The 26,762-nt window shown below is 39.3% G+C and overlaps 1 protein-coding gene across 2 annotated transcripts; it reads left to right on the forward strand.

Moving 5' to 3' along the window:
* Positions 1-1,688: 1,688 nt before the first annotated feature.
* PAFAH1B2 (platelet activating factor acetylhydrolase 1b catalytic subunit 2) lies at positions 1,689-25,975 on the forward strand. Of its 2 annotated transcripts, none has more exons than XM_081546486.1 (6): positions 1,689-1,814; positions 8,879-8,966; positions 17,226-17,315; positions 18,095-18,211; positions 19,669-19,791; positions 23,655-25,975. In XM_081546486.1, the coding sequence occupies exons 2-6, from the start codon at positions 8,886-8,888 to the stop codon at positions 23,931-23,933; spliced, it is 690 nt and encodes a 229-aa protein (XP_081402612.1). In that variant the 5' UTR covers positions 1,689-1,814; positions 8,879-8,885; the 3' UTR covers positions 23,934-25,975. The 2 variants fall into 2 exon arrangements, with proteins under 2 accessions (XP_081402612.1, XP_081402611.1); XM_081546485.1 differs by lacking the exon at positions 1,689-1,814 and adding an exon at positions 1,995-2,704.
* Positions 25,976-26,762: the final 787 nt, after the last annotated feature.

The following is a 26,762-nucleotide window of genomic DNA, read 5'->3' on the forward strand; positions in this document are numbered from 1 at the left end:
TCAAGTAGTAATTACATTATAGTGTGTTGAGTGTTAAAATTGAGATTCAGGATTCCATGGATTTATCCCTGGAGAATAATTCAAGCTGTCTTCTGTTATCAATACATTTCCAGATTGCTTTTTATACCATTGTCAGATTGGTATACCCCTCTCCCTTGGTTCTTGTCTTCACATAGCAAAGATTTGCAATGACCTGCCACCTATAGCTCAAACAGATCAGATTTTATTAGGCAGGCAGTAATCCTACGAAACTAGCTACAGCTGGGAAAAGAGCAGTAAGCTCCTAAGACCCAAGGGAGGGCAGACACTGAAGAAGCTCTAGTCCTCTTGGCTTCCCTTTTTATGCTTTCTGTCTCCTCCTTCTGGAGCCTGACTGGTCACGCCCAGGACGGGAGGTTCTCGCTCTGGTCCTCCACTTCCCCTTTTGTGGACTTACCCCAATCCCCCACCCCACCCGACCGGGTGGTTCTGCCATCTTGGGCTCCTTTTTCTATTCTACCTGACACCATCATTTGAGTTCCCCAAACACAAATTCTTTTCAATAAAACATTTAAATCAACAATTTATCTGCTGGTGTGCTATACATTGTGTGAACATCTGCAAGAGAATTCTAAGGTAAGTTAGCATTTTATAGGAGGACAAATTATTTTGGATTCTATATGCCTGATAAATCACTTGACAGCACAGGTCATCTGAAAAATAATTTGATATACCTTGAAACTTTAAGCTTCCAGATTTTCACAGCAATCCTTAACGGGTTTTGTCTGCAAAACAAGCCCGCTGATCATTTTCAGAGCTCTGGAAGGCTCTACCAATTCAGACAAGGGTCTGAATGGATCCCATTCATTTTTAAAGGGCCAGCTCTGGATGTTGCTCAACCAAACGTTTTCCTGTCTATAGCCTGCGTTCATCTTTTGCCCCACCTCTTTGCTGTTACAGACCCCGCATTTATATAGCATTTAGCACATCGTCTTTTCAATATTGACTGTACGCGCGCGCGCGCGCACACGCGCACACACACACACGTCTTCCCTGCAACTGGATGGATCTGTTACAGATCCCGCATTTATATAGCATTTGGCACATCGTCTTTTCAATATTGACTGTACGCGCGCGCGCGCACACACACACACACACGTCTTCCCTGCAACTGGATGGATCTCTAAAAGAAAAAGACTCTGGCTCTCCATACCCCGGCTATGATATCAACTTAAGAGACGGTCATCCAAAATCCGTACATTCATCATAGAAACAGAAATTCCACCCATGAATGTGAGGCACTGCCTCATGAATCTCGGGCCCTATTTCCCTCCCTCTGGCAGCAATCTAGTTTATTCCACGGGGTGGAGAAGGAAGCCAGGTTGGCGGGGTGGAAAGGGAATGGCGTCAGCGTGAGGTCACCGCACATTGTCCTGAATGCCATCTCCACGCTGCGGTGACAGGAACGCAGGATTGAGGGATGCAGCGGAAGGAAAGACAGAGGCCCAAGTCGCGCAGACTACATGCAAATCAAGGGCAGGATAGAGAACAAAGCGGGGAACTCGGAGGGGCCCGGCAGGACACCTGGGGACTAGCACCAAGCACCCGCAGAAAGTGAGAGCGAGCAGAGGCAGGCGGAGGCCGAGCAGGATGGGGCGGGACTTCCGGAAGCCATTTGCCTGAGTGGCAGGGGAACCGGAAGTGGGGGCGCTGCAGCGGGTGCTGGGGCCGGAGGAGGGACGCGCCGGAGCGGGGCCGCCGGGACTGAGCGAGCGACAGACGCGCCACCCGCCGACGCCGCAGCCGCTGGGGGCCCGCACGGACCCCGTGCCTGAGTGAGTGCATATCGAGGCGCGGGAAACGGGCAGCTGAGAGGGTCGGAAAGGGCTGCGGTTTGTTATTGTGCGAGGCCCCGACCTCTCGTCCCCTCCCCCACCCCGCCGGGCCCCTCCCCCGCGCCTCCCCACCCCGCCCCCGACCCTCGGGGGGCCCTCGCGCGCACGCGCAGTCTCGGCGGGCCCGGCGGCGGCTCGCCGGCCGCCCTCCCGCCCGCCCCAGCCCTCGGGCCCCCGGGCCCCCGGGCCTCCGGGCCGCGCGCCGCGCTCCTCGGAGCCCTGCCCCAGCGCCCCACCCCCAGGCCTGCCGCTTCCTCGGCCGCCCCGCCTCCCCGCCGCTTCTCGCGGCCTTGCCCCGTGGCTGGGCGCGCCGCTCGGCCCGGCCCTGACCGGCCCCCCGGAGCAGGCCGCCCTGCGTCCTCCGCCGCTCCCCGGGCTCACCGCCGCGAGGCCCGTTTCCAGCCACACTTCTGCCCCGGGGTCTTGGCCGCTGCCTTTTCCTCCGTCCCCGAGGTTGAATCTCTGACCCTTTTCTCCCCTTTCCTCTGTCTGAGAGGCCATTGGCGCGGACCCAGACCAGTTGTTCTTGCTTTTAGACGGAGCACTTCCCCCCCGCCAGACCTTTTGTTGAAAATTTTCAACTGTGCAGAAACTTCCTCGTTGCCTCCTCTAATATACTCAAAAATAAATAGACTGCCACGACTCAGAAGAGCTTATTTCTTATAGGGCTGTCCAGTCTATCATCACCTCATTTTAGAGATGAGGCCCAGCGAGGCTAGTGATTTGCCCAAGGTCAACCAACTAGGTAAACCTAACAGTGGACAGGTTTTCTTAGATGCTTTTTACCTGGTCCGGGTCCATGTACCAGATCAAGATCTTCTGGCCTTCAGGTTTGTGATGTACCCGTTGCACAGTGACTCACTATTTTGCTTTCCATGACTCCCAAGCCAGCGTTGCTTTTCATAATGGCTGTACAAACGTTGAGGAAACCAAACCCATGAAGCATCGGCCTCTGTTTAGAGCTTACCCACGGAGAGAGGGAAGACCGCCTGGACCCGCCATGAAATCTCGTTTCGTTCAGCCTTAAATGGGGAGGTGTGATGGGGGAGGTGATGGGGGGGAGTGGTAAAGGTGTGGAGAGAACAGGGGTATTGTATCCCTGAGCATTCCAATATGCCTTGCGTCTTTAGATTCTTCTCCTGGGCACATTGTTCTCATATAAAGGTTGCCTCCTTGTGGGGGAGCAGGGGAGGAGTATGAAATCATCTTGCTTTAATGTGTTGGCTTGGGCATTTGATAATAAATTATGGATGTGCTGGAACCCGGGGACCCATCCCCCAGCCCACTGAGGCAGGGTACTCCGAATGAGGCCTGTCTTCTCCTTTAGAGTAAGCCTGCCAGCTCTCTCTGAAAATGAGGAGGCTTAGGTCAGAGTGAAAACATTCTAAATCTTTTTAATTCTTAGTGCGACTTTCCCTCTCTATCTGTTCCTGACTCAAGAAGCATCCAGCTCAGCTTGAGGGTTTATAATTCTTTTTGCTGGATCTAGACACACTACACCACTCTGCTACAAGCATTTGGAAATTCTGGTACTATATTTTCATAGTCTGAGTTAAGTAGAGAAGACAAAAAATGCAGGAAAATTGGGAAATGCTGTGCAAGTCACTTACTCCTCATCTTCCCAGAGAACTCATTTTAATGGACAGTTAAAGTTTGCCTGGAATAGAGTCTACTGATAAGTTAATTTCCTCGGACCTTTATCTCCATTCTGCTGGGTTTTTGTAACTGAACCTGCTGTTTGTGATTGCAGAAGCTAATGGCTTGCCGAATGAGGGCAATTAATTACGAATCAGTGAGGTGAGATGGGAGTCAGATCCCTCTCTGGTGGTGGTTTTTTCTATTGTGGCTAATTACAGCTTTCAGAATACTTCCATGCCCTGCCCTGGGTTGCATAAGGTGATCCATTAGAATACAGGAAAAAATTTAGAACCTCTTTCTACATGCATTTTTTAGGAATGAAGTTTTTATTACCTTTACTAACATTTAATATACAGATTAACAGCAATTCACAACTGATTTATAAATATACATATATTAAGGAGCATTTCAAACAGATTCTAAAACATTAAAAAAATGTTTGAACCCCACTAATCTGGGCCAATCTTTACTCATATGCTTTAGTTCTCTTTATGCTTTTCTAGTAGATGTTCACCTCATCTCTGAGTTGCCTTTGGAGGAATCTGCTTTGAGAGACAGATGATGTCATTTGCAGTTCTGTGTGTTAGAAATTTGTCTCTCTCTACACGATATCCACTGGCCTTGCCTATTTGGAGACACTAGAATAAACCTTAAGTCCCTTCCTAGTAATCTTCGAGTACTTTGACAGCCATTTGTCTTGTGATCTCCTCTTCCCCAGCCAGTTTTTCTACAGATTATAAACATACCTATTTCTTTCAACTATTTCTGATATGATAGGTTTTTTAATTTCTCCTTGGCTCCTTTCCTTGAGACACTTTCTGGTTTGTCAAAAAAAAATTCTTTTTAAGTTCTTAACAAGATATGAACATGGTATTGTTCATGATATGTTCATGGTATGAACAAGAACTGAAATGTAGTTGAAGTGCCTGCATTGTGTTTTTAAGTGGTGAGGGATGTATTTGGATATGTTTTATTAGGGAGGCACCTCATATGCACAGTTTGTCATCCTTGTTTATTTAACGATCCCTAGGAAAATGGTTTCAATTATGTAATCATAGAGTGTTTGCTCTTGTTCAGTTGCTAAATTGTGTCCGACTGCATCCCCATGAACTGTAGCACTCCCAAGATTCCCTGTCCTTTATTATCTCCCAGAGTTTGCTCAAACTCAAGTCCATTGAGTCTGTGATAACTGTCTAACCATCTCAGCCTCTGCCACCCCTTTCTCCTCTTGCCCTCAGTCTTTCCCAGCGAATCGGCTCTTCACATAAGGTGACCAAAGTATCGGAGCTTCAGCGTCAGTCCTTCCAATGAATATTCAGGGTTAATTTCCTTTAGGATTGACTGGTTTGACCTCCTTGCTGTCTGAAAGACTCTACAGTCTTCTACAGCACCACAATTCAAAAGCATCAATTCTTTGGTGCGAAAACTTGCTTATGGTCCAACTCCTTACCTGACTACTGGAAAAACCATAGCTTTGACTATATGGACCTTTGTTGGCAAAGTGATGCCTCTGCTTTTTAACACGCTCTCTAGGTTTGTCATAGCTTTTCTTTCAAGAAGCAAGTATCTTTTAATTTCATGGCTGCAGTCACTATCCACAGTGATTTTGGAGCCCAAGAAAATAAAGTCTGTCATCACTGTTTCCATTTTTTTCCCATCTATTTGACATGAAGTGATGGGACTGGATGCCATGATCTTAGTTTTTTGAATGTTGAGATTCAAGCCAGCTTTTTCACTCTCCTTTTTCACTTTCATCAAGAGGCTCTTTAGTTCTTCACTTTCTGCCATAAGGGTGGTATCATTTGCATATCTGATATGCAAATATCTGTTGATATTTGTCCCAGCAACCTTGATTCCAGCTTGTGATCCATCCAGCCCGACATTTCACATGATGTACTTGGCATATAAGTTAAATAAGCAGGGCGATAATATGTAGCCTTGATGTACTCCTTTCCCAATTTTGAATCAGTCCATTGTTCCACTTCCTGTTCTAACTGTTGCTTCTTGACCTGCATATTGATTTCTCAGCAGACAGGTAAGGTGGTCTGGTATTCTATCTCTTTAGACTTTTCCACAGTTTATTGTGACTGGCTTTAGCCAATTAAAGGCTTTAGCATAGTCATTGAAGCAGAAGTAGATGTTTTTCTGGAATTCTCTTGTTTTTTCTATTATCCAAACGAATGTTGGCAATTTGATCTCTGGTTCCTCTGCCTTTTCTAAATTCAGCTTGTACATCTGGAATGTCTCAGTTCACATCCTGGTGAAGCCTATCTTGAAGGATTTTGAGCATTACCTTGCTAGCATGTGAAATGAGCACAATTGTATGGTAGTTTGAACATTCTTTGGCATTGCCTTTCTTTGGGATTGGAATGAAAAATGACCTTTTCCAGTCCTATGGCCACTGCTGAGTTTTCCAAACTTCCTGGCATATTAAGTTCAGCACTTTAACAGCATCGCCTTTTAGGATTTGAAATAGCTCAGCTGGAATTCCGTCACCTCCACTAGCTTTGTTCGAAGTAATGCTTCCTAAGGCCCACTTGACTTCACATTCCAGGATAGTTGGCTCTAGGTTAGTGCCATACCTTAGTGGTTATCCGAGTCATTAAGACCTTTTTTGTATAGTTCTGTGTATTCTTGCCACTTCTTAATCTCTTCTGCTTCGATTAGGTCCTTACCATTTCTGTCCTTTATTGTGCCTATCTTTGAATGAAATGTTCCCCTGATACCTCCAGTTTTCTTGAAGAGATCTCTAGTCTTTCCCATTCAAGTAGAACAAATTATTTTTCTCCATTTTAGTAGTGATCTCTCAGTTAACCCTGTGTCAGTTAAGTTTTGCCTCAAAAACACCTAACATGCTCCAGGTGGGAAAATAAAGGAGAAATAGTTGGATGTTTTAATCTATATTAAAAGTTAGGCAATAGATTTTTTCAATTAGTGAGTGGAAAATGGAGCTGTTTGTTGCTATATTTCTTTACATTGTGTATCTAATTTTTTAAAATTTATTTAATTTTGGTTGCCCTTGGTCTTCATTGCTGCATGCGGGCTTTCTCTAGCTGCGAGGCTACTCTTTGTTGCAGTGCATGGGCTTCTTATTGCGGTGGCTTCTGTTGTGGAGCACAGGCTCTAAACACACAGGCTTCAGTGGTTGCAGCACAAAGGCTCAGTAGCTGTGGCTCATGGGCCCTAGAGTGCTCGGACTCCAGTAGTTGTGGTGCATGGACTTAGTTGCTCCGAAGCATTTGGAATCTTCTTGAACCAGTGATCGAACCTGTGTCTCCTGCATTAGCAGGCAGATTCTTATCCACTGCACCACTAGGGAAGTCCTCTGTATCCAGTTTTGAAATCTAGTAAATGAGATTGCTCCTTGTCAGTCCCAAGAGCAGTAATGCTTTTTGACTAGCAGGGAAGAAAGTTACTTTTAAAATTAAAACAATTATTAAGTGCCATATCAGATTTCACGTGAATAGCCAGACTTAAGAATTGAATGTAGACACCTCCCCCCCAAGAAACAGATACGGAAGGTTTAAAATGTTTTATTGGTTAAAAACAAAAGGAGGACCTCAAAAATAAACATTTTAATTAGCTATTTGTTTTAACCTTGTAATCTTTTTTTAATGTATCTTAATTTTTTCATGCTTTTCTTAGACAATGAAACCCCCAAACAGATATCATAGTCTGATTAGATCTATACAGGTTCATCTTGCAGTTCTTCCTTATTCTTGGTGAAATGATATTGGTTCCCTTTAGGGAGTCAGCATGAACTGGTTTTTGATCAATGGGCAGATGTGATGTAATTGGGGTCAGGCAGACCTCTTTTCAGTTACTGCACAAATTACCTAAATTATCTGATCCTCATTTTCTTTATCTTGCAGTGCTTTTGTGAGGATTGGAGGTGGTATGTAGAAAGCGTAGCATTGACACTGGTCTTTCTGTTGTTTTCTGATAGTTGCATATTTTAGTAATCTGAAGAAATAAACACAGATTGTGAATGATATTTTACATGTTTAGTCAGATATGGGCTAAACCCTGAGCCCAGTTGTTTTTAGACCTAGGGTCATTTAGAGCTGAGTGAGTTTGGTTGCATAATTAGTGTTAAAATTGTTTGCTTCTGTTAATTTCTTTTTTATGAATGAAGGTTTGCTTTAATGTTTAGGGCTTGTCACTTTCTGATCCTCAAAAGCTGCTACCTTGGCAATCCAGGGCATTTTATTTACTCAGTGAATACTTATTGAAAAGCTATAACTCAGTCCTCTTTCTGAAACAGTTTAGTTTTATTTGAGGATGCAAAGGAAGGAAATAGAGAGTATAGCCTCTTTTTCTGTAAGCCACAAAACCCAGCCTTTTCTCTTTCATCATCCTTTTCATTTGCCCAGAGACCTCTTGAACCTAGTGCCTCTAGTTTGTATTATATATTCTTCAGAGTTGGTGGAAAACAATCTGGTTTCTAATTTGCCTTTCTTAAAGAGTAGCATTTCTAATTTTTCTGAATTTCACTTATTCGTTCTTCTGCACTGTGCTGTGCGGTGCTAAGTCGCTTCAGTCATGTCTGACTTTGTGACCTTATGGACTGTAACCTGCCAGGTTCCTGGGTCCATGGGATTCTCCAGGCAAGAATACTGGAGTGGGTTGCCATGCCCTCCTCCTGAGTTTCCTCTACTATCAGGTGGCATATTTAGGCTCATCGTTAATCACATTTTATCAGTGGAGACCTGTCAAAAATAAAAGTACCTAGTAAACATTTGTCAAAAATCAGTGCCAAAGCCCACAACTAATTTTATTATAATCTGTAGTACAGGTATATACTGTATTATAGATTATATAGTATAGTATATTATAATCTGTTTAGTAATCAGTGGATTCTAATCATTGCTATAGTAATTCTTAAGTGTATGACTCTAGTTCTCTAATATAGATATCTAGCAGATATCTAATATATATGTTATTATATAGATGTTATATATCTATAATAATATAGATATCTAATACATTTATCTAGATATCTAAGATATCTTTGAACCATAAGAGTTTAACTCCTTGTCATTTGGTTCTTACAAACGTGTATTCATGAAAAGTGAATGTAAGTGTAAGGTATATACTTGAAGCAGGCTTTTAAAATGTAATGCACTGTTCTTGCATGGTGTTCCCACCTGTCTGGAAGTCTAGTAGTGCTGGAATATTTATGGAACTTGTGCAGTCATGTCCTAAACTCATCTGCTGGGAATAAACTCCAGTTGTATCGTTTCTAGGCAAAATCACAATGAAATTTATTTAATTCTTATTTAAAACCTGACATGTAATATTTAAGTAAGCGGTAGCAGACATTCCTTTCAGTGAACAAAACATGACATAGACCTTTTTTTTCTCAGGTGTAGAATGAGCCAAGGAGACTCAAACCCAGCAGCCATTCCACATGCAGCAGAAGATATTCAAGGAGATGACAGATGGATGTCTCAGGTAAAGGAGGTGCACGTGTTATTATTCACATAGGTGAATCTCTTCGATTTTTAGAGTCTTGACGAAAGGGTGTTTTTAATGGTCAACAAGAATTGATTACTGTAAATAAAAATGTTATGTTAGAGATATCATTCTGATCACCATCTGATGTTGGAACTGAGGAATATTTTAAAGCATGTTCATTGCCCTTTGTTAATTTTAGTAGATAGCGAGGTTTCTATTTTTTTTTAAGCTTTTTTAAATTTCAAAGTAAGTTCATAGGTCTGCAACAAGTATTACAAACAGTTTAGAAAGAACTTATATCCATTATCTGGATTTGCCACTTGTTAACATTTTGCTGTATCTGCATAATTTTTCTGTCTGTATCTGTTTGTACTATTTACCAACTTTCTATTTTTTCTGAATCATTTGAAACTATGTTGCAGTCTTCATGATGCTTCTTTACCCCTAAATATTTAAGTGTTTTCTAAGAAAAAGAACATTCTCTCACATAGCTGCAGTATAGTTATTAAAATCAGGAAATTTTACACTGACAGTATACTGTTACCTCTGGAGAAGGAAATGGCAACCCGCTCCAATATTCTTGCCTGGAGAAGCCCATGGACAGAGGAGCCTAGCCGCTCTAGTGCATGGGGTTGCAGGAGTCGGATATGACTTAGCAACTAAACCACCATACTGTTACCTAATGCAAAGATCATATTCAAATTTCTTCAGTTGTCTGTTGTTTATATCAGTTTTCTTTCCAATCTCGGATCACACATTGCACTTGATTGTCATATATCTCTTTATTCTCCTTTAATCAGAAACGTTTCTTCGCGTTTGTTTTTCATGACTTGACCATTTGTATAGGCTGTTTATTTTGTGGTGTATCGCTCAGTTTGAGTTTGTCTTCTTTTCTCATAATCATGGTTCAGATTATACATTTTTGGCAGGAATATCAGGGAAGTAATGTCTTCCGTGCATCACATATAAGGCATTTTGACATTGGTTTGTCTCATTGGTGATATTAATTTCGATCACTTGGTTAAGATAGTGTTCCCCTAAACCAGTCCTAATTTGTTATAATATAGATTCACAGGTTCTTACTTTATTCAAGTGGGTTATAATCCACTGTAATTTTGAGTCAGGTTGTCCCAGGTTTAGCAAGTGGGATCCCTTCAAGCTCTGGTGCCGTAGTCTTCTTAATATGTCCTATTATTTTGTTTTCGTTTTTTTTTTTTTCCCCCTTTTTTTCCCCACCGGGTTTTTTTTTTTTTTAGCACCTTATTTTTTTTTCAATATATGTAGCTTACTTTTAATAAAGTGTTATCACTTAAGTATATTTACCCTTTATTTGTTTTGAGCCATATTACCTTTTGAACTAACAAGTTCTATATGATTTGAAGTCTCCAAAGTTTCCTGTTTTAGTGTTTCATGATTCTCTTTGTACTCTTCATAGTTGTATTCTCTTTCTGTTTTTGTCATCTTGGGCTTAAAAATCAGCCTTTAGCTATTATATCTTGAGTGGTAGTTTTTTATTTTGAGTGTTCTCCTATGGATCAATTACTTGGTTATTCTTTCTTAATCTTTCTCATTTGTTTATATCGTTCAAAAAGTATTATGGGGACTTCCCTGGTGGTCCAGTAGTTAAGCCTCTGTGCTCCCAAAGCAGGGGGCTTAGGTGTTTGATCCCTGGTCAGGGAACTAGATGCCATATGCTGCAACTAAGACCCCATTCAGCCAAATAAATACATATGATTTTTTTTAAAGGTATTATGAAATATTTTGAGCATCTGTGTGTTTGCTTCTCACTCCAAAAAAAATACAGCATTGCTGAAAGAATTGTATTCCCCATATATGCCTCATTGATCACATTTCTTTCTCTTTCCTACCTCCCCAGTATCCTAAATTTTTTTCATGTATTTAAATACTACATATATAATCTCTAAACAATGTATTTAGTATTTTTGCATGTTTTTAAACTATGTAAATAGTATCTTCCTATTTATCTTTCAGTATCTTTCTGAATGCATTTTTTTCTGCAGTATATCATACAGGTTGAAAGTATAGCTATAATTGATTCATTTTTTTTTCCTCTTTAGTATTTTGTTGCTTTATGTGAAAATATCACAGTGGGTTGTTCATTTTCTCATTGATGGGCACTTAGGTCATTTATAAGTTTAATGAAAAGTCATAATAAAGCTAGATTTATTTATTTTTGTGTGTAGTTTCTGGCATAAATTTAGCAGACGTTAAATAATTAGCACTGACTGGGAAAAAAGATAGTCAAATGGAAGAAGAACATGACTTTAATTTTTTTTAAAAAAGCTTGTATAATATGAAAGGACTAATTTGTATTAAAATATATTGTGCACCTAGATCTTGGCTTTATTTAAATACAGTTCTCCAGCAAAAGGAACCAGGGCTCTTTGGAGAAATCATTGATTTTATAGCCGAGGCAAAGAAAATAAAAAGATGGGCCTGGAACATCTTACAGTGCAAGAAAACAAGGAACTAGTCAAGAAAGAAAAGGGAAGGGAAAAAAAAAGGACAGTAGAAATACCACTGAAGTGATGGGTCCCCAGTGCAGCACATAGAATACACACAGTATTGGTTTCTCTCATTGATGACACTAACTTTGACCACCTGGAGCAGACGTGAAAGAGCACCCAAAGTGCAATGCTGAACAATTTGAGCAAAATAATAATTGATAATATTGGTTTATAACTAAGAATGAGTATTCATTAATCCATTCCCTGTAAATAAATGAATGGATGAATAAATAGGAGAGAAGGGCAAAATCTTCTTTACAGAACAATTTAAATAAATATAGAAGGAAGGAGGAAAAAGAAAAGCATGGATAGGACACTGCAGTACTGTAGGCAAGATCCATTGAGGAATACTAACATTAGTGAACATAGCTTTAAGGAGAAACAATATATTTGCTTAGTATCTCCTTGTAAATTACTTTGGTAGCTTTAAGATATGACTGCACATTTTTTGATACCCTTCCCTCTAGGAACTGGTGCTGAATTTAGTGTTTTGCTTCTAACAGAGTGTGAAACAGAAAATAGTAACTTGATAGTGGAGAAAACTGGCAAACACCACCTTACCTAAGTGATCAGTGTTAACATCACCAGTAGTAGGTCATGTTGGTATCATGTACCCACTGATATGATAAACAGGGGCACATTACCTCTGTCATCGTATTCCCCAAAAATCCATAACCTCAGTCTGTTCATGGGAAGACATCAGACAGACCCAAATTGAAGGACCATCTGCAGAACACCCGAGCACAGCTGAATGTATTGAGGTTATGAAAGAAAAGGAAAAATCAAGAGACTGTCCCCTAGTGGAATAGACTAAAAGAGATATAGAGATTAATTAAATACAGCATAATATCCCAGATTGATTCAGGAAATGGGCATTAGTGGAAAAATTAGTGAGATGTGAGTGTAGTTTCTTTTGGTTGCTAGTATGTCCTAAGGTAAATGTCTTATGTTTGACAGATGTACCATGCTTATGTACAAATACTGTACAATCGTTGGAAATCTTCTGTAGATGTAAAATTATTTCAAAACAAAATATTAAAAAACAATCATGATTAAAACAGGTATTAAAGTGATACTCATGGATTATTGCCAAACTATCCATCCCTAATCTAGACGTAAGTACCACATATCAAGAAGTAGCTGGAACCAATGAACCTGTCCACCACCACCACAGGAATGCAGTCAACAGAGTCCAGACTATGGAGATTAGACTGTGACCTAAGATTCTATAGGTCAGACAGTCATATTCCTTAAAAAATAAGTTTGGAAGGTGGTGGCAGTCATATTCCTTAAAAAATAAGTTTGGAAGGTGGTGACTGTACATTAAAAGGGATTTTAAGGGACAAATTGTCTGGATCCTGATTTTTATTTTTTTTATTTTTTATTTTTTTTAAAACTTTATTGAATTTGTTACGATATTGTTTCTGTTTTATGTTTTTGGGCCGAAAGGCATGTGGGATCTTAGCTCCCCAACCAGGGATCAAACCAGGCACTCCTTGCATTGGAAGGCAAAGTCTTAACCACTGGACCACCAGGGGAGTCCCTGGATCCTGCTTTTTAAAAACATAAAATTTTGTAACATTGAGTTTGAACACTAGTTACTTGTTGATATTAAAGAATTGCTATTAATTTTAGAAGAGTAGAACTGGTATTGTGGTAGTGAATTTTTTTAATCTTTTAAGAGTTGCATATTGCAATTTTTATACATGAAATGTTCCATCCTTGGTTTGCTTCAAAGTAATCTGAGAATGAGGTGGAACAGTAGTTTCTGGAATGTTGAATTAATAATGGCCATAGTTAGATGATTGCTGCAGACTGGTTCCAAATAGGAAAAGGAGTACATCAAGGCTGTATATTGTCACCCTGCTTATTTAACTTATATGCAGAGTACATCATGAGAAAAGCTGGGCTGGAAGAAGCACAAGCTGGAATCAAGATTGCCAGGATAAATATTAATAACCTCAGATATGCAGGTGACACCACCATTATGGCAGAAAGTGAAGAGGAACTGAAAAGCCTCTTGATGAAAGGGAAAGAGAAGAGTGGAAAAGTTGGCTTAAAGCTCAACGTTCAGAACACTAAGATCATGACATCTGGTCCCATCACTTCATGGGAAATAGATGGGAAAACAGTGGAAACAGTGTCAGACTTTATTTTTGGGGCTCCAGAATCACTGCAGATGGTGATTGCATGAAATTAAAAGATGCTTACTCCTTGGAAGGAAGGTTATGACCAACCTAGATAGCATTTTAAAAAGCAGAAACATTACTTTGCCAACAAAGGTCTGTCTAGTCAAGGCTGTGGTTTTTCCAGTAGTCATGTATGGATGTGAGAGTTGGACTCTGAAGAAAGCTGAGTGCTGAAGAATTGCTGCTTTTGAACTGTGGTGTTGGAGAAGACTCTTGAGAGTCCCTTGGACTGCAAGGAGATCCAACCAGTCCATCCTAAAGTAGATCAGTCCTGGGTGTTCATTGGAAGGACTGATGTTGAAGCTGAAACTCCAATACTTTGGCCACTTCATGTGGAGAGTTGACTCATTGGAAAAGACCCTGATGCTGGGAAGGATTGGGGGCAGGAGGAGAAGGGGACGACAGAGCATGAGATGGCTGAATGGCATCACCAACTCAATGGACATGAGTTTGGGTAAACTCCAGGAGTTGGTGATGGACAGGGAGGCCTGGCATGCTGTGATTCATGGGGTCGCAGAGTTGGACACGACTGAGCTACTGAACTGGACTGTAGTTGGTGATGGATATATGGAAATCCATTGTGTTGTCCTCTCTGCTTTCCTGTATGCTTGACATTTTCCATAGTAAAGTTTTTTTTTGAGGGTGATACTAAATGACTTGACTGTAGACAAATTTAATAGCAAATCATATCAAAACAGTAACCAGCTAAAGAAAGCTTAGCAGCAGACTGAGAAGTATTTGCAATAAACATTACAGATGATGCACTGATGTTTTTTGTTGTATCATCAGTAAAAATATCGTCAGATATACTAGGTAAATATCTCAATGAGCATGACAAGAACTGTTTAACTTTTTGTTTCCAAAAGGTACAGATTAAAACAAGAAGAAGAAGTAGGGAGAGGGAAATATTAATGACCAGTACAGGTGTGACTATGTAAAATTAGTTCTTGTACATGCTGGAGTCAGTATAGATACAGCCAATAGCCATTTTGTTAAGAATTTGGAAATATCTCCAAGATCCATAAAAGTGTTAATCTTTGACCTAAAACTTACCAACATGTAAAAAAAAAAACCCACATGTAAATTTCTTCATCTCAGTCAATAGGAGGTTCCTGGCAAATCTTTCATTAGGAAAAGAGCTAAAAAAAATATGCATGTCTCACTGAATGCATCAGTAGGATATTAAGTAATGTTAGAAACTATGGTTCTAGGGAATTCCCTGGCGGTCCAGTGGTTAGGACTCCATGCTCTCACTGCAGAGGGCCTGGATTTAATCCCTGATCAGGGAACTAAAGTCCCACAAACTGTGTGGCCTGGCCAAATAAGTAAATGAATAACTTTTTTTAAATGTACGTGATAAAATTTTTTTAATTATGATTATGGAAATCATGTAGCCACATAGAAAAATTTTTTTAATATTATATGCAATTATAATGGCCCTATTTATTGAGTGCCTACTGGGTGCTAGCAAAAAGCTGGGTCCCTTTTATGGAACTCGCATCTTTACAACTCTAAAACAGAATTGTCAACAGATGTGGAAGACTTGGGTTATGTACTTGCTTAAGGTCACTGACCAGAAAGTAGCTAAGCTAGAATTTGCACATAGGTTTTTCTGTCCCCAAAGCTGTGTTGCCAGAAGTGTGCATATGACTCAACTATTTTAAGGCAGGGGAGGAATGGAGAACATATGAAAAAATGATGAGAATAGATACCCCAAGATGTTAATAGGTACTGGGTTAAGATGGTAGGGCTATGGATTCTGTTTTACGAAACTCATTGCAACTATTTAAAAAGGCAATGTAAAGGACTGAAACTGTTAGAACAGCAGAGCTTAAATTCCATGATATTCTTTAAACATGAGCTGTTTTGTTGGTATTGAGAAATAGTTGATACCTGAGTACCCACAGAAAGATGACATGATGTGAAAGAGCACTACTCAGTGAAATTAGAGTTTTATTTTTACTCATCTTATCTCTAAAGTTTAAAAACACTTTTGAAATAATAGTAATTTTTTTAAAATAATTGAACCCTGGTTGGGGAACTAAGATCCCACCACACTGCGCAGCCAAAAAAAACAACAAAAGACTCTATAAAGTGCTTGCTTTGGCAGCACATTTGCAAAAAAAAAAATTGTTTACACAAGACATTGGACCTATGCACATATGCAAAAAAATGCACATATGCAAAAAAAATTGTTTACATAAGAAAAAATAAAAAGCTATCCCAAATCCTGTCAAATTAAGAAGAGATGTCTTAATTGTCATTTTATTTCCAGAAATGTTTTTGTATTTTCACAAGTCGCAGTGGAATATCTCAGTTTCACCCCAGTGTCATCTCCACTTGTGTTATCAGCAGAAATAGTTACGTAGCATCTCTACCTTAATTCCTAGGGGAAGCATAATTGAATGTACAGTTTGAGAAGAAGAAACCACATTTGGACCTTTCTATAGAACTGGGTTAGATACCTGCTAAAGTGTTGTGTTAATTTGTTTCGGGGATGAATATAAAACCTTAAACTGTGTCCTTTGGTTTAACATCAATGAATAAAATCTTTTTACCTTAAGAGCAGAGAGAAGCATGCCTGGGCTAGGTCACCCCAGCCTAGAAACTTGGATTAGTCTGAAAAAGATTGATTCTTAGTTTGCCAACATCTCACATTGAGAGGTTAGCAGACATTTTCAAAGACCATATTAAAATCATTCAAATAAAATGCATGCCTTTTGATTGGATCCTAGTTAAAAAAATAGATACATATAATACTTTATCCAATTCTTGGAACCATTGTAAAGATTGAATATTAGTTGTGGGATTATTTTTCATTTTCTTAGATGTATTGATAGTAGTTCTGTGGCTTTACAGTAGACTACCCTTATGCTTAGGAGATGCTTGTGGAGTATTTATTTTAAAAAAAATGTATTTAGCTGCAGCAGGTCTTAGTTGTGGTGTGTGGGTTCTTCAGTCATCACTGTGGCATGTGAGCTCTTAGTTGCAACATGTGGAATCTAGTTTCATGAACAGGAATCGAACCTGGACCCCCTGCATTGGGAGCACAGATTCTTAGCCACTGGACCACCAGGGAAGTCCTACCATGTGGAATATTTAAAGGTTAAGAATCACAGTGTTTGCAGCTTACCCTCAAATGATTCAGCAAACACACACAGATAAAGCAAATATGGGAAAATGTTGAATGTAGGTGGAGTGTGTACAGGTAGTCATTGTATTACTTCAGCTTTTCATATGTCCGAAGTGTTCTTCATAAGAGTTGGAGGAAAAGATAAACTTTATTAAAAAAAAAAAAATACGTGAATGCATTTTTCTGTTTCGGTTTCTGCAAAGTTCCAATTTTCTTGAGCACATGAGAATGATCAGTTCGGTAGGACCCAGCAGTTAATTGCAGTTGAGAGGAATCAGCTTTAGGGACAGACCAAAGAGAATGTTTAATAACAGAGTAACTGGTTGGGCAACTGTTCTGACTAAGCCAAGAAATCTCACAGGGAAAGGAATGCCAGCTTCTGATTGTTCTTTCTTCTTCACACCAGCACAACAGATTTGTCCTGGACTGCAAAGACAAAGAGCCGGATGTCCTGTTTGTGGGGGACTCCATGGTACAGTTGATGCAGCAGTATGAGGTAAAGGGAAGGGGCGAGGGTGGTCCTTGGCTGCTAATGTCAACACATCCTTCAGTAACAGACTTTCATCCATTCTGCTCTAATTCAGAGTTAGAAGGGAAATCAAACCTACTCGATGGGATTCTTTGTGCCATCAAGCATGAGACAGAAAATGTAGCATTATTTATTGGTACACTCCCCTTTTTGCGTTGGCTTCCAAGAAGCCTCACATTATATTTGTCCTAGTCATGACTTTCAGTTCTTATTTGCGTTTTACTATTTCTTTGCTTGTATTTGCTCATTTATGTTTGTCCTAGCTGTGATTCTCAATTCTTATTATTTGTGTTTTACCATTTTAAAATTTTATATATTTTTGGGGTGAACTTTTAAGTCTGTTTAGGCATTCTCCCAAGGGAAATTTAAAAGAAAAGATAGGTTTTTTTTATCTTTAGCACTCAAGTTTTTTCATCTCATGTTTCTGCTTCACCTCATTTCTTTTAAATGATTTAATAAAGGGAAAGATGAATTTATTGAGTTGACTGCTTAATTATAAATGTTGGTACCTCTTAAGTGGTCACAACCTCTGCATTGTGACTCGGGTCTTGAGCTGAGGCCTAATGCTGCACTGAGAACTGAGTTACAAACGCTTTCTTTCAGCAGTTGGGAGCACACCAGTTGGGGTGTTAATTTTTGAATACAGAAAAAGGAAGCTGTTATTTCAAATGCCTCATAATACATTGCAGTTGAGGGATTATTTCCCAATAATTTTAGCTTAAATAAATGAATTTTTCTCTTTTTAGATATGGCGAGAGCTTTTTTCCCCACTTCATGCACTGAATTTTGGAATTGGGGGAGATACAACAAGACATGTCTTATGGAGACTAAAGAATGGAGAACTGGAGAATATTAAACCTAAGGTGAAATGAAGCTTTTATTTAATTATTTTTTGAAATGAAGCTTTAAAAAAAAAAAAAAAAACACCTTAATCTTAAGTCTTTTGTAGAGAGTTAAATTTGTCAGAAACTGGTAGCTTTTAAGAAAAATTGCTTCTGGGACTTGCCTGGTGGTCCAGTGGCTAAGATTTCGTGCTCCCAATGCAGGGGGCACGAGTTTGACCCCTGGTCAGGGAACTGGCTCCCACATGCCGCAACTAAGACCTGGCTCAGCCAAAGAAATAGAAAAGTTAAGTGTTAAAAAAATTTTTTTCAATTGCTTCTTTAAACCGTTATTTCATTGTTGTTCTTGGCTTCATGCCCCTTTAAAATAGATGATTTTATCATTGTTTAAGAACATTCCAAATACATGCTTAATTATGGATCAGTGTATTGCTGTTTGGCTCATACTTGAGATTGTTATTGTTATAATTATCTTCGTCTGCTGTTGGAAGAGATTTGATGCTAACGAGGTTTGCTCTTCTGTGGACCTGAGGCAGTAAGGGGAGGAAAAGTGCTCAGAGGTGGGCCATTGGAGCAGGGCTATGATTCACTTGAGGAGGTAATTTTGGATTCATTTAACATACAAACAGATTGGTAATCACGGCCTCCAAGTTCTTCTAAAGGAAATTTGAAGCAGATGTGAACAAATGTTCAGCACAAACATGTACCCAGTGCCTTATCAAATTATCAGTGTCCTGAGTTGGCATTCTGTATATAAGTTTTTCCAACCTCAAACAACAAAAAGAGAACAAAGCTGAGGCACTGATAACAGTTGCTGTAGTGGAAAGTATTTTATTTTTGCCTTTCTAATAGAAAAACTCATGCATATTCCTTTTGTGCCAGGTGGAAATTACTTTGTTGGGTTACATAGTAAGATGTATGTCTGTAGATGATAGTCACTATGTAAAAATTTTTGTTAAAGCAGAAAAACTTCAGAAAATTATATCCAGCCTCCATGCCACTGACTTTACCTTAAGTAGAACTGCGTATTTATACCCAATACCCTCCCTTGGGTACTTTATTTTTTCCAGAAGGTTACATCTACTAGAGTCTTTTAATGTTACTTATATTTTCTCCCACATTTCTTATATTTCACTTTGTTTTTTGACATGCAATGGTTTTATTTTTATACAGTTAAATTTATTTTTTTTTGTATAGTTTCTGAATTTTAAGAGATTAACTACCAACTCCACAATGATAAAGAAATTTTCCCGTCTCTTCCTAACACAACTTTACCACTTAAGTATTGCTCTGTTGGGAATTTATCCTGATATTAATATATATGAGGCCTACATTACTGTTTTAAGATGCTTGCCCTGTTGAAGTTAACCATTTGAGAAGTTCATCTTTCCTTCTTTGATTTTTGAAATAAGATTTTCAACTAACTACTGGACATTCCTTTATTCCTGAGTATCTTTTCTTCCTTCCCTCAATTACAGGTCATTGTTGTCTGGGTAGGAACAAACAACCATGAAAATACAGCAGAGGAAGTAGCAGGAGGAATCGAGGCCATCGTCCAGCTTATCAACACAAGGCAGCCACAGGCCAAAATCATTGTATTGGTATGTGGTCTTTGGGTGGGTGGAGACCTCGATATCTTAAAGTAAAGATGAGGTGTCTTTAGAAATGGGATTGCTCGTGAATATAGAGAATCGTTAGGTTGGAGGCAGCTTATGATGCTCCTGAGAAGCTCTTGTCTGATATGTTCCATTGTCTTATGGGTCTCATCATTTCCTAGAACAGATGTGGGGATTATCTTTTTTCTGCTCGTCCTTATTTAGAATTGTAAGTCCTCTTTGTTGCCTAAGGTAGCCTTAGTTTTTTTCTTCCCTTAACTTTAAGTCTTCTGATCTCCTGATAATTTTTTAAATGCATATGACATTTTTCCTAGTCCTGAGTTGTCTTTTTTTATTATTTATTTGATTGCACGGAGTCTTAGTTACGACATGCAGGATCTTCGATCTTCATTACAGCATGAGGGATCTTTTTTTTTTTTCTGAAGTTGCAGCATGTGGGATCTGATTTCTCACCAGGCATCAAACCCAGACTCCCTGCATCAGGAGCATAGACTCTTAGCCACTGGACCACCAGGGAAGTCCCCTGAGTTCTCTTTTCATTAGACCTGAGTTTAGATTAGCCTAGATCTGTTGTTCTATTCCATTGTTAATATAGTAAAGGTGGTGTACTTACCAAGATCTCTGAATTCTTTAAAACATATCAGAGATTCCATCAGGAAGAAAATAGTTACTTCATAACCTTACTCCATCAGGAAATGCTATCTTTTGTAGAATTAAAAGTATTATCTTTATGATCTCAGGGGTAAACAGCTGTCTATTTCAGTGTTAAAGTTTACTTGTAGACATTCTTAGCCAGCTAAAAACATGTTTTTGAGAAATCTGGTATACAGTTTTTTAAAATGAGATAAGTATTATTAAGGTAGTCATTTGTTCAAAAAAAAGCGTGAGAATCACTATGTACGAGGCACTGTCCTAGGTCCTGAGCATATAGAGATGAGTAAGACACAGTCCCTCTCAAGGAGCTGGTGGATCGACATAGCAGGATAAATATGTAAAATTTGACATCTGAGTTTAGGTTTTAAAAATTCATTGGTCTCCAGACAAATGGAGAAATGAAAGAAGAGAAAGGATTACAGAGAAGAAAGAGAGGAGGAGGAGGGAGGAAGAAAGGAAGGAAATGATCAAAGACTTCTTCATGTATGTTTTTGTTGGGTGAGTGAAGGAGGGTACTGGAAGAATTGAAGGTTATCATGGAATAAAGTTCAGGTCTGGGATAGTTAGAAGAAAGAGACCACAGTTCCCATGTTAGGAGTTTGGATATTATAACAGGGTTCTGGGGAGCCAGGTCTTGTTTTTTTATTACATGGTATTTAATTAACTTACTTGTTTAGATCCTGCCTTATTCCAGAAAGGATTACATTGTGGTTAAGAGTCCATCTCTGAAGTACAGTGGCTGGTACATTGTAGTTGCTTAGGACATACTTGTTGCCTGAATGTTGCTGAATAAATCCTCCGTAAATATTCTTTGTTTCAGCCAGGCTTTTGAATTTGATATACAGTGGTGGTATCTACAATACTAAAACATTAGAAATAACCTAAATAATCAACCCCACGGGAGAATGATTATACAAGTCAATGAATGTAATAGCACTAATCATATGACAATTACAAGGTCTGTGTGCAAACAATTTACAGTGTTACTTAAGTGGAAAGTCTGAATACTGAACAGTATGTATATTATATTTGGAATTGCTTGAAAGTGAATATGCAAATTAGAAAAGGAAATGAAATTAAAATTGTTGTTACATGGTAAAGGAATTAGGATTGTAATTTTTTGTCTCCTTTAACATTAGCAATTACCACTTACTACAGAGAAAAATTACAGATCACATGGTGTACCCTTGATACATATTTATTAAGGAAAGTGTTCCTCAAAACATAAATTACTTTTCTCATCCTTGCTTGACAGTCCCAGTAGGCATGGCACTTTGCTTTTGCGGCTTAACTTTTTTACGGCTTTAACCACTGTGACATTCTCTGAAAGTCAGAACAGCATGTGTGTTTATTGGTCGCTGGTCATCCTTCCTGGTTGCTTATTATATCTCGGCCAAGCTTCGATGTGCCAACAGTGAGGGCTGCTTTTCTTTGTTAACTATTAAATGCAAAACCTTATACTTTTAGCAGTCATATAAACTAGGATTTAGGACTGACCTCATTTGCACTTTAACAGGGATAGAAGGAAATGGATTGGCGTATCATATTCATAATTCTGTAGCTCTCTTTGAAACTGTATAGTCACACAGCAAATTGAAAGTCAAAGCCCAACATTTTGCTGAAAAATTTTAAAGTAGACATAAATAAGTACTTCCTTTGGGCATAAAACTTTCCTTGTTTTAGTAGAATGCCTACAGAAAACCCATTTTTATGAAATAAGACCTCTTATCAAACCCAGTAGGAGAGACAAGTGGCAACATTTTTGCCTAAATAACAACAAGCTATTGTGGCATCATGAGCTGTAAACCAGCTAAAAGGTTGGTTGGGGGATTTCTGACAGTTTTATAATTATAATAGGATCAGTTATCTGTAAAGGCCATTTCTGGTTTGAGATGATAAAACCTTCTCTTGCCATATAAGAGCCAGGTTTTATTTACTATAGGAGAAGGACAGATGCCTGATTTAGCTGAAAAATATGTTAGATCATTAACAAGTAAGTTAAAAACATATTTAGGACACATCTCTGTTTATTGTTTTGAACTTTTTGTTTTGTAGTGAAGTATAGCCAATTAACAGTGTTATGATAGTTTCAGGTGAACACCGAAGAAACTCAGCCACACATATACTTGTTTCCATTCTCCCCTAAACCTTCCTTCCATCCAGGCTGGCACATAACATTGAGCAGAGTTCCCTAATGTATGTATTTTGGTGGGAGAGTGCTAAACACTTGAAATCTGGTATGTGTTTTATACTTACAGCACACTTCAAATTATCTTGGATTTGGCCATTTGGAAGTCCCTTTTACCTGGCTGCTGTATGCTTGCAACCATGCCCCATCACTCTGGGGGGGATATTTCTTTACATTCTGTCACACAGGATATTCCGAACTCATCTTGTACCCGCCACATCTCTTTTCGTACTTCCAGACATTATGTGGCTGTGATTCATCAAGACAGCACTTGTTACAGCTCCATTTCTCATGTGTACTAGTGAGGTTTCAGGTGGCATTGATGAATAGATGTGTGTTTGACCCAGATATTCTAGCTATATGGTGGACTGTTTGGAGAATGAATTGAAGGGAAGATACTACTGAAGGGAGGAGGGTCAGTCAGGAGATTTTTACATTAATTGAGATGAGTAGTGATAAATAACAATGTTCTTTATAATCAGAAAAAAAGAATGGATTGGAAAAATATTTAGGATGTAAAAGCTGAGTGAGTTAACAATAAATAGACAAGGTTTATGGGATGAGAGACTCAGGGATGTTGAAAGGACAGTTGCCATAGAGAATGTGGAGGGAACATAGTCTAGGGGAGATGATAAATGGTTTTTGGACATGTTGAGTTGGGAGTGCCTGAGAGACATTCAAGTTTGGTTCTATACTTGGACGTTCACTGGGAGTTTTGAAGCTGTGGAAGTGATCTGGGCTAAAGTATGTAGAATGGGAAGAGGACTGGCCCAAGGACAAGACCCTGAGGACTGCCAGCAGTTAAGGAACAGGAGGAGGAAGAGGAACCTGGGAAGAAACCAAGGAGAAATAGTCAGAGAACCTTTCGTTAAGAGGTGCCTAGTCCAGTGTTTCAGAAATCAAAGATACAAAAAGTGCTAAGTGGAGAGTTCCAGGGATATTTGAAATCACAAGTAAGTAGAGAAAAACAGTGAGTCTTCTCATATTCTTCTCTGCTCTTCCCCAGGGTTTGTTACCTCGAGGTGAGAAGCCCAACCCTTTGAGGCAAAAGAATGCCAAGGTGAACCAGCTCCTCAAGGCTTCCCTGCCGAAGCTTGCCAACGTTCAGCTCCTGGATACAGATGGGGGCTTTGTGCACTCGGACGGTGCCATCTCCTGCCACGACATGTTTGATTTTCTGCATCTCACAGGAGGTGGCTATGCAAAGATCTGCAAACCCCTCCATGAACTGATCATGCAGTTGTTGGAGGAAACACCTGAGGAAAAACAAACCACCATTGCCTGACTGGCTGCCATCAGTGTTAATAGCATCCCAGCCTCCTCAGATCAGTTCTGTCACTGGCACTACAGAATCCTTCTCTTTCTTAAGGCACTTTGTATCGTCGAATGTTCCTGGATGTTCCTATCTAGTGTTTGAAGGGGAGGAGGGATTTAAACTGGTCCTGTACATAGGTTTGTTTTACACAGGAGAAAAATTAGCCAAGGAAGATGGTTGTTTAAATTCATTTGAAACCAGAAGGGGACTTTTTAGTTATATGTGTGACACAGTCATTGAATTATCACTGTTTTTCCTAGGACAACATCAAGCCTAAGTACTGAACAAAATGAAGATGGTTGGCCTTTCTTTGTATGGATTATGTCATATATAATAATGATTAGAATCACACCTACTTGGCTTTAAAGCAGATGTTTTTCCAGTTGTTAAAGTTCATTATTTAGTCTTTTTTATTTTGCTTTATTCATACATATTCTCAATGTTGTAGCAACGTATAGCATCAGATTGAACGTGCTTGTCATTCAAATATGGGAGATGCTATAGTCACTAGTGAATTTGTTTCACTCTTAATCCTTCCCATGCTTAGCAGTGAAAAATAGGTTTGGCCCCATTTGGGGGACTCTGTTGAGGGTATTATTTTTATGCTGCTGAATATCATGTCTGTAATAGACCCATGCATGCAGCCTTTCCTCTATTCCCCCTCATCCCCTCTCTTTTTTGGGGGGTCCTTGTTGACATTACAAGCTTTTAACACATTTTTAACCTAGGAGCTCTGTTGCTGGAAATATAAGTCCCCAGCCAGTTACTCTTATGAGGATATTACTGATGTGTAACTCATTCTTGTGTGGTGTTCTGTGCTATAGTCTGTGTAGTGCTGTCCATATTCAGAGTTCTGATTGGTTATGTTTTGTTTCTCCCTTAAAACCTGTTAACAGTTTTCCTTCTTTTAGGGGGTAAAAATTGGAACTCTGTTTCCAACTCCGTAAGACCTGACTTTTTTCTTTTTTTTGGCTTAGTTTTTAAATTATCAGTCCAGAAAAATTTGGCCTCTTCTCATGGGGAAACTGCGCTTCAGAATAAATATTCTTCTTTATCCCCCCTATTTTAGTAAAAAAAAAAAAAAAATTAGGTTTGTATAACCTTCAGGATTTCTCCTTAATATATCTTCATCTGTGAATTTCTTTCATGAGAGCTCTTTGTAATCTTAATGGTTTGATGAGCTACAAGAACTGCCGTTTAAAAAATAATAGGAGCAGGTGGTTTATTATTTAATATACAAATGGAATATATACAAACTGGATCTACAAATGAATACTTTAAACTGGACCAGGTGGATATTGAAGTAACGCATCCAGACGGGCTCTGCAGAGATTGAGCTTAACATTCAAGTGCAGTAACTAAGGCAAACGTTTCATACTCGGCTTGGAAGGTACATGGCATTGCTGTTGTGTGTTGGAGGGGGATTTGTGGTTTGTGCTAAGAGCCACATCTGATTGAAAGGGATAGAACTTGGGCTGATTTTTTTTTTTTCTCATCAAGGCTTTTTCTAGGTATTTTGTGGGGTCTTTTTTTTTTTTTTGGTCTTGAAAGAAAACAACTTGTGAATGTATCACGTCTTCATTAACAACTGAAAATATATGTGATGTTACTAAACTTGTTTAGTATATTAAATTTTCCTTTTGTATTTTTAGTAGCCCAGGCTCTTGAGTTTTTCAGGACAGAGTTTTTTTCTTAGCTGAGGTATAATTCTAGGGAGGAGAATTAATTAAGCCACAGTTTTATGTGTGAAAAGACTGTTTCCTCTCCAGGTCTTCTGTTGTCAGAGGTGAGGGTACGGTCCAAACCCCATTAGGTCACTCCTGCAGCATGTGCTTTTAGCTTCTCTCTTGACTAAGAGTCACGTATCCCTTTGTCAGCTGGCCTTCAGCTCCTTTGCTTCTGTGTATAAACCGTGGATGTTACTACATTTTATATTTACCAGAGCTATTTGAGCAATAGTATTTGAACCACTAGCCTTTGAAATAAAAGTCAGCCCCATTGTTAACAGTGCAGATACTGAGTCCACTTTCATTTCTTGCAGCTTTCTTTGCACTGCTTTAGGCAAAAAGTGTTCATCTGTTTTTCTTCATTTGACACCCCAGTTGGCTGCAGTGACAGAATTGAATGCCTAATCTTTAGATTTCATATATATATATATATATAATATATACACACACATATATATATGAAGTTTAATGAACTGTCCAAGTGAAATGTCCTAATTGTCCTTATGATTAAGGAGCCGGTTTAGCAGGCAACCAGCGAGGTGTCTTTCTGTTGGTCTCCCAGCACATTCCCATTCCTTTGCCCACCCATTCCTACTACACTAGATGGCAGCTGGTAACGCCACCGTGAAGGTTTCTGCAGTCCTGTCTTGAGTGTGGCAGGCTGGAGATGTACTGCCAGAGGTGAGCTGGGGCGTGTTTTGCTCCCCACACATTTCTAGACTGCTACAGGCAGTGTACTGGCTACCACCTTGAGTCCAGACATACGTCTAAAGCTGAATTTTGTGTCAGTAACCTTAACGCACCGAAACAAATCTTGAATAGCTCATATCCTGCTCTTAGGAATTCTGTCGTCATTTAAAAGTAATGTTCAACTTTCTTTTCCTTTTTTATTTGTTTAACCTAGTCACTGTTTACAGTTGTATGCTAAAGCCCGAGATATTGTCCGTGCTGTGGTGTATGAGCATTGCCAATTTTATATTTATTGCAGCAAAAAAGAAACTAAAGATATATGAAAATGAGGAGCATGACTATGCTCCTAAATCGGTGTGGGTGCATGTGGGAGAAGTGAATT

This window comes from Giraffa tippelskirchi, chromosome 11 (assembly GCF_054371585.1).
Source record: "Giraffa tippelskirchi isolate mGirTip1 chromosome 11, T2T-mGirTip1v1.2.pri, whole genome shotgun sequence".
NCBI classification, from domain to species: Eukaryota; Metazoa; Chordata; class Mammalia; order Artiodactyla; family Giraffidae; genus Giraffa; species Giraffa tippelskirchi.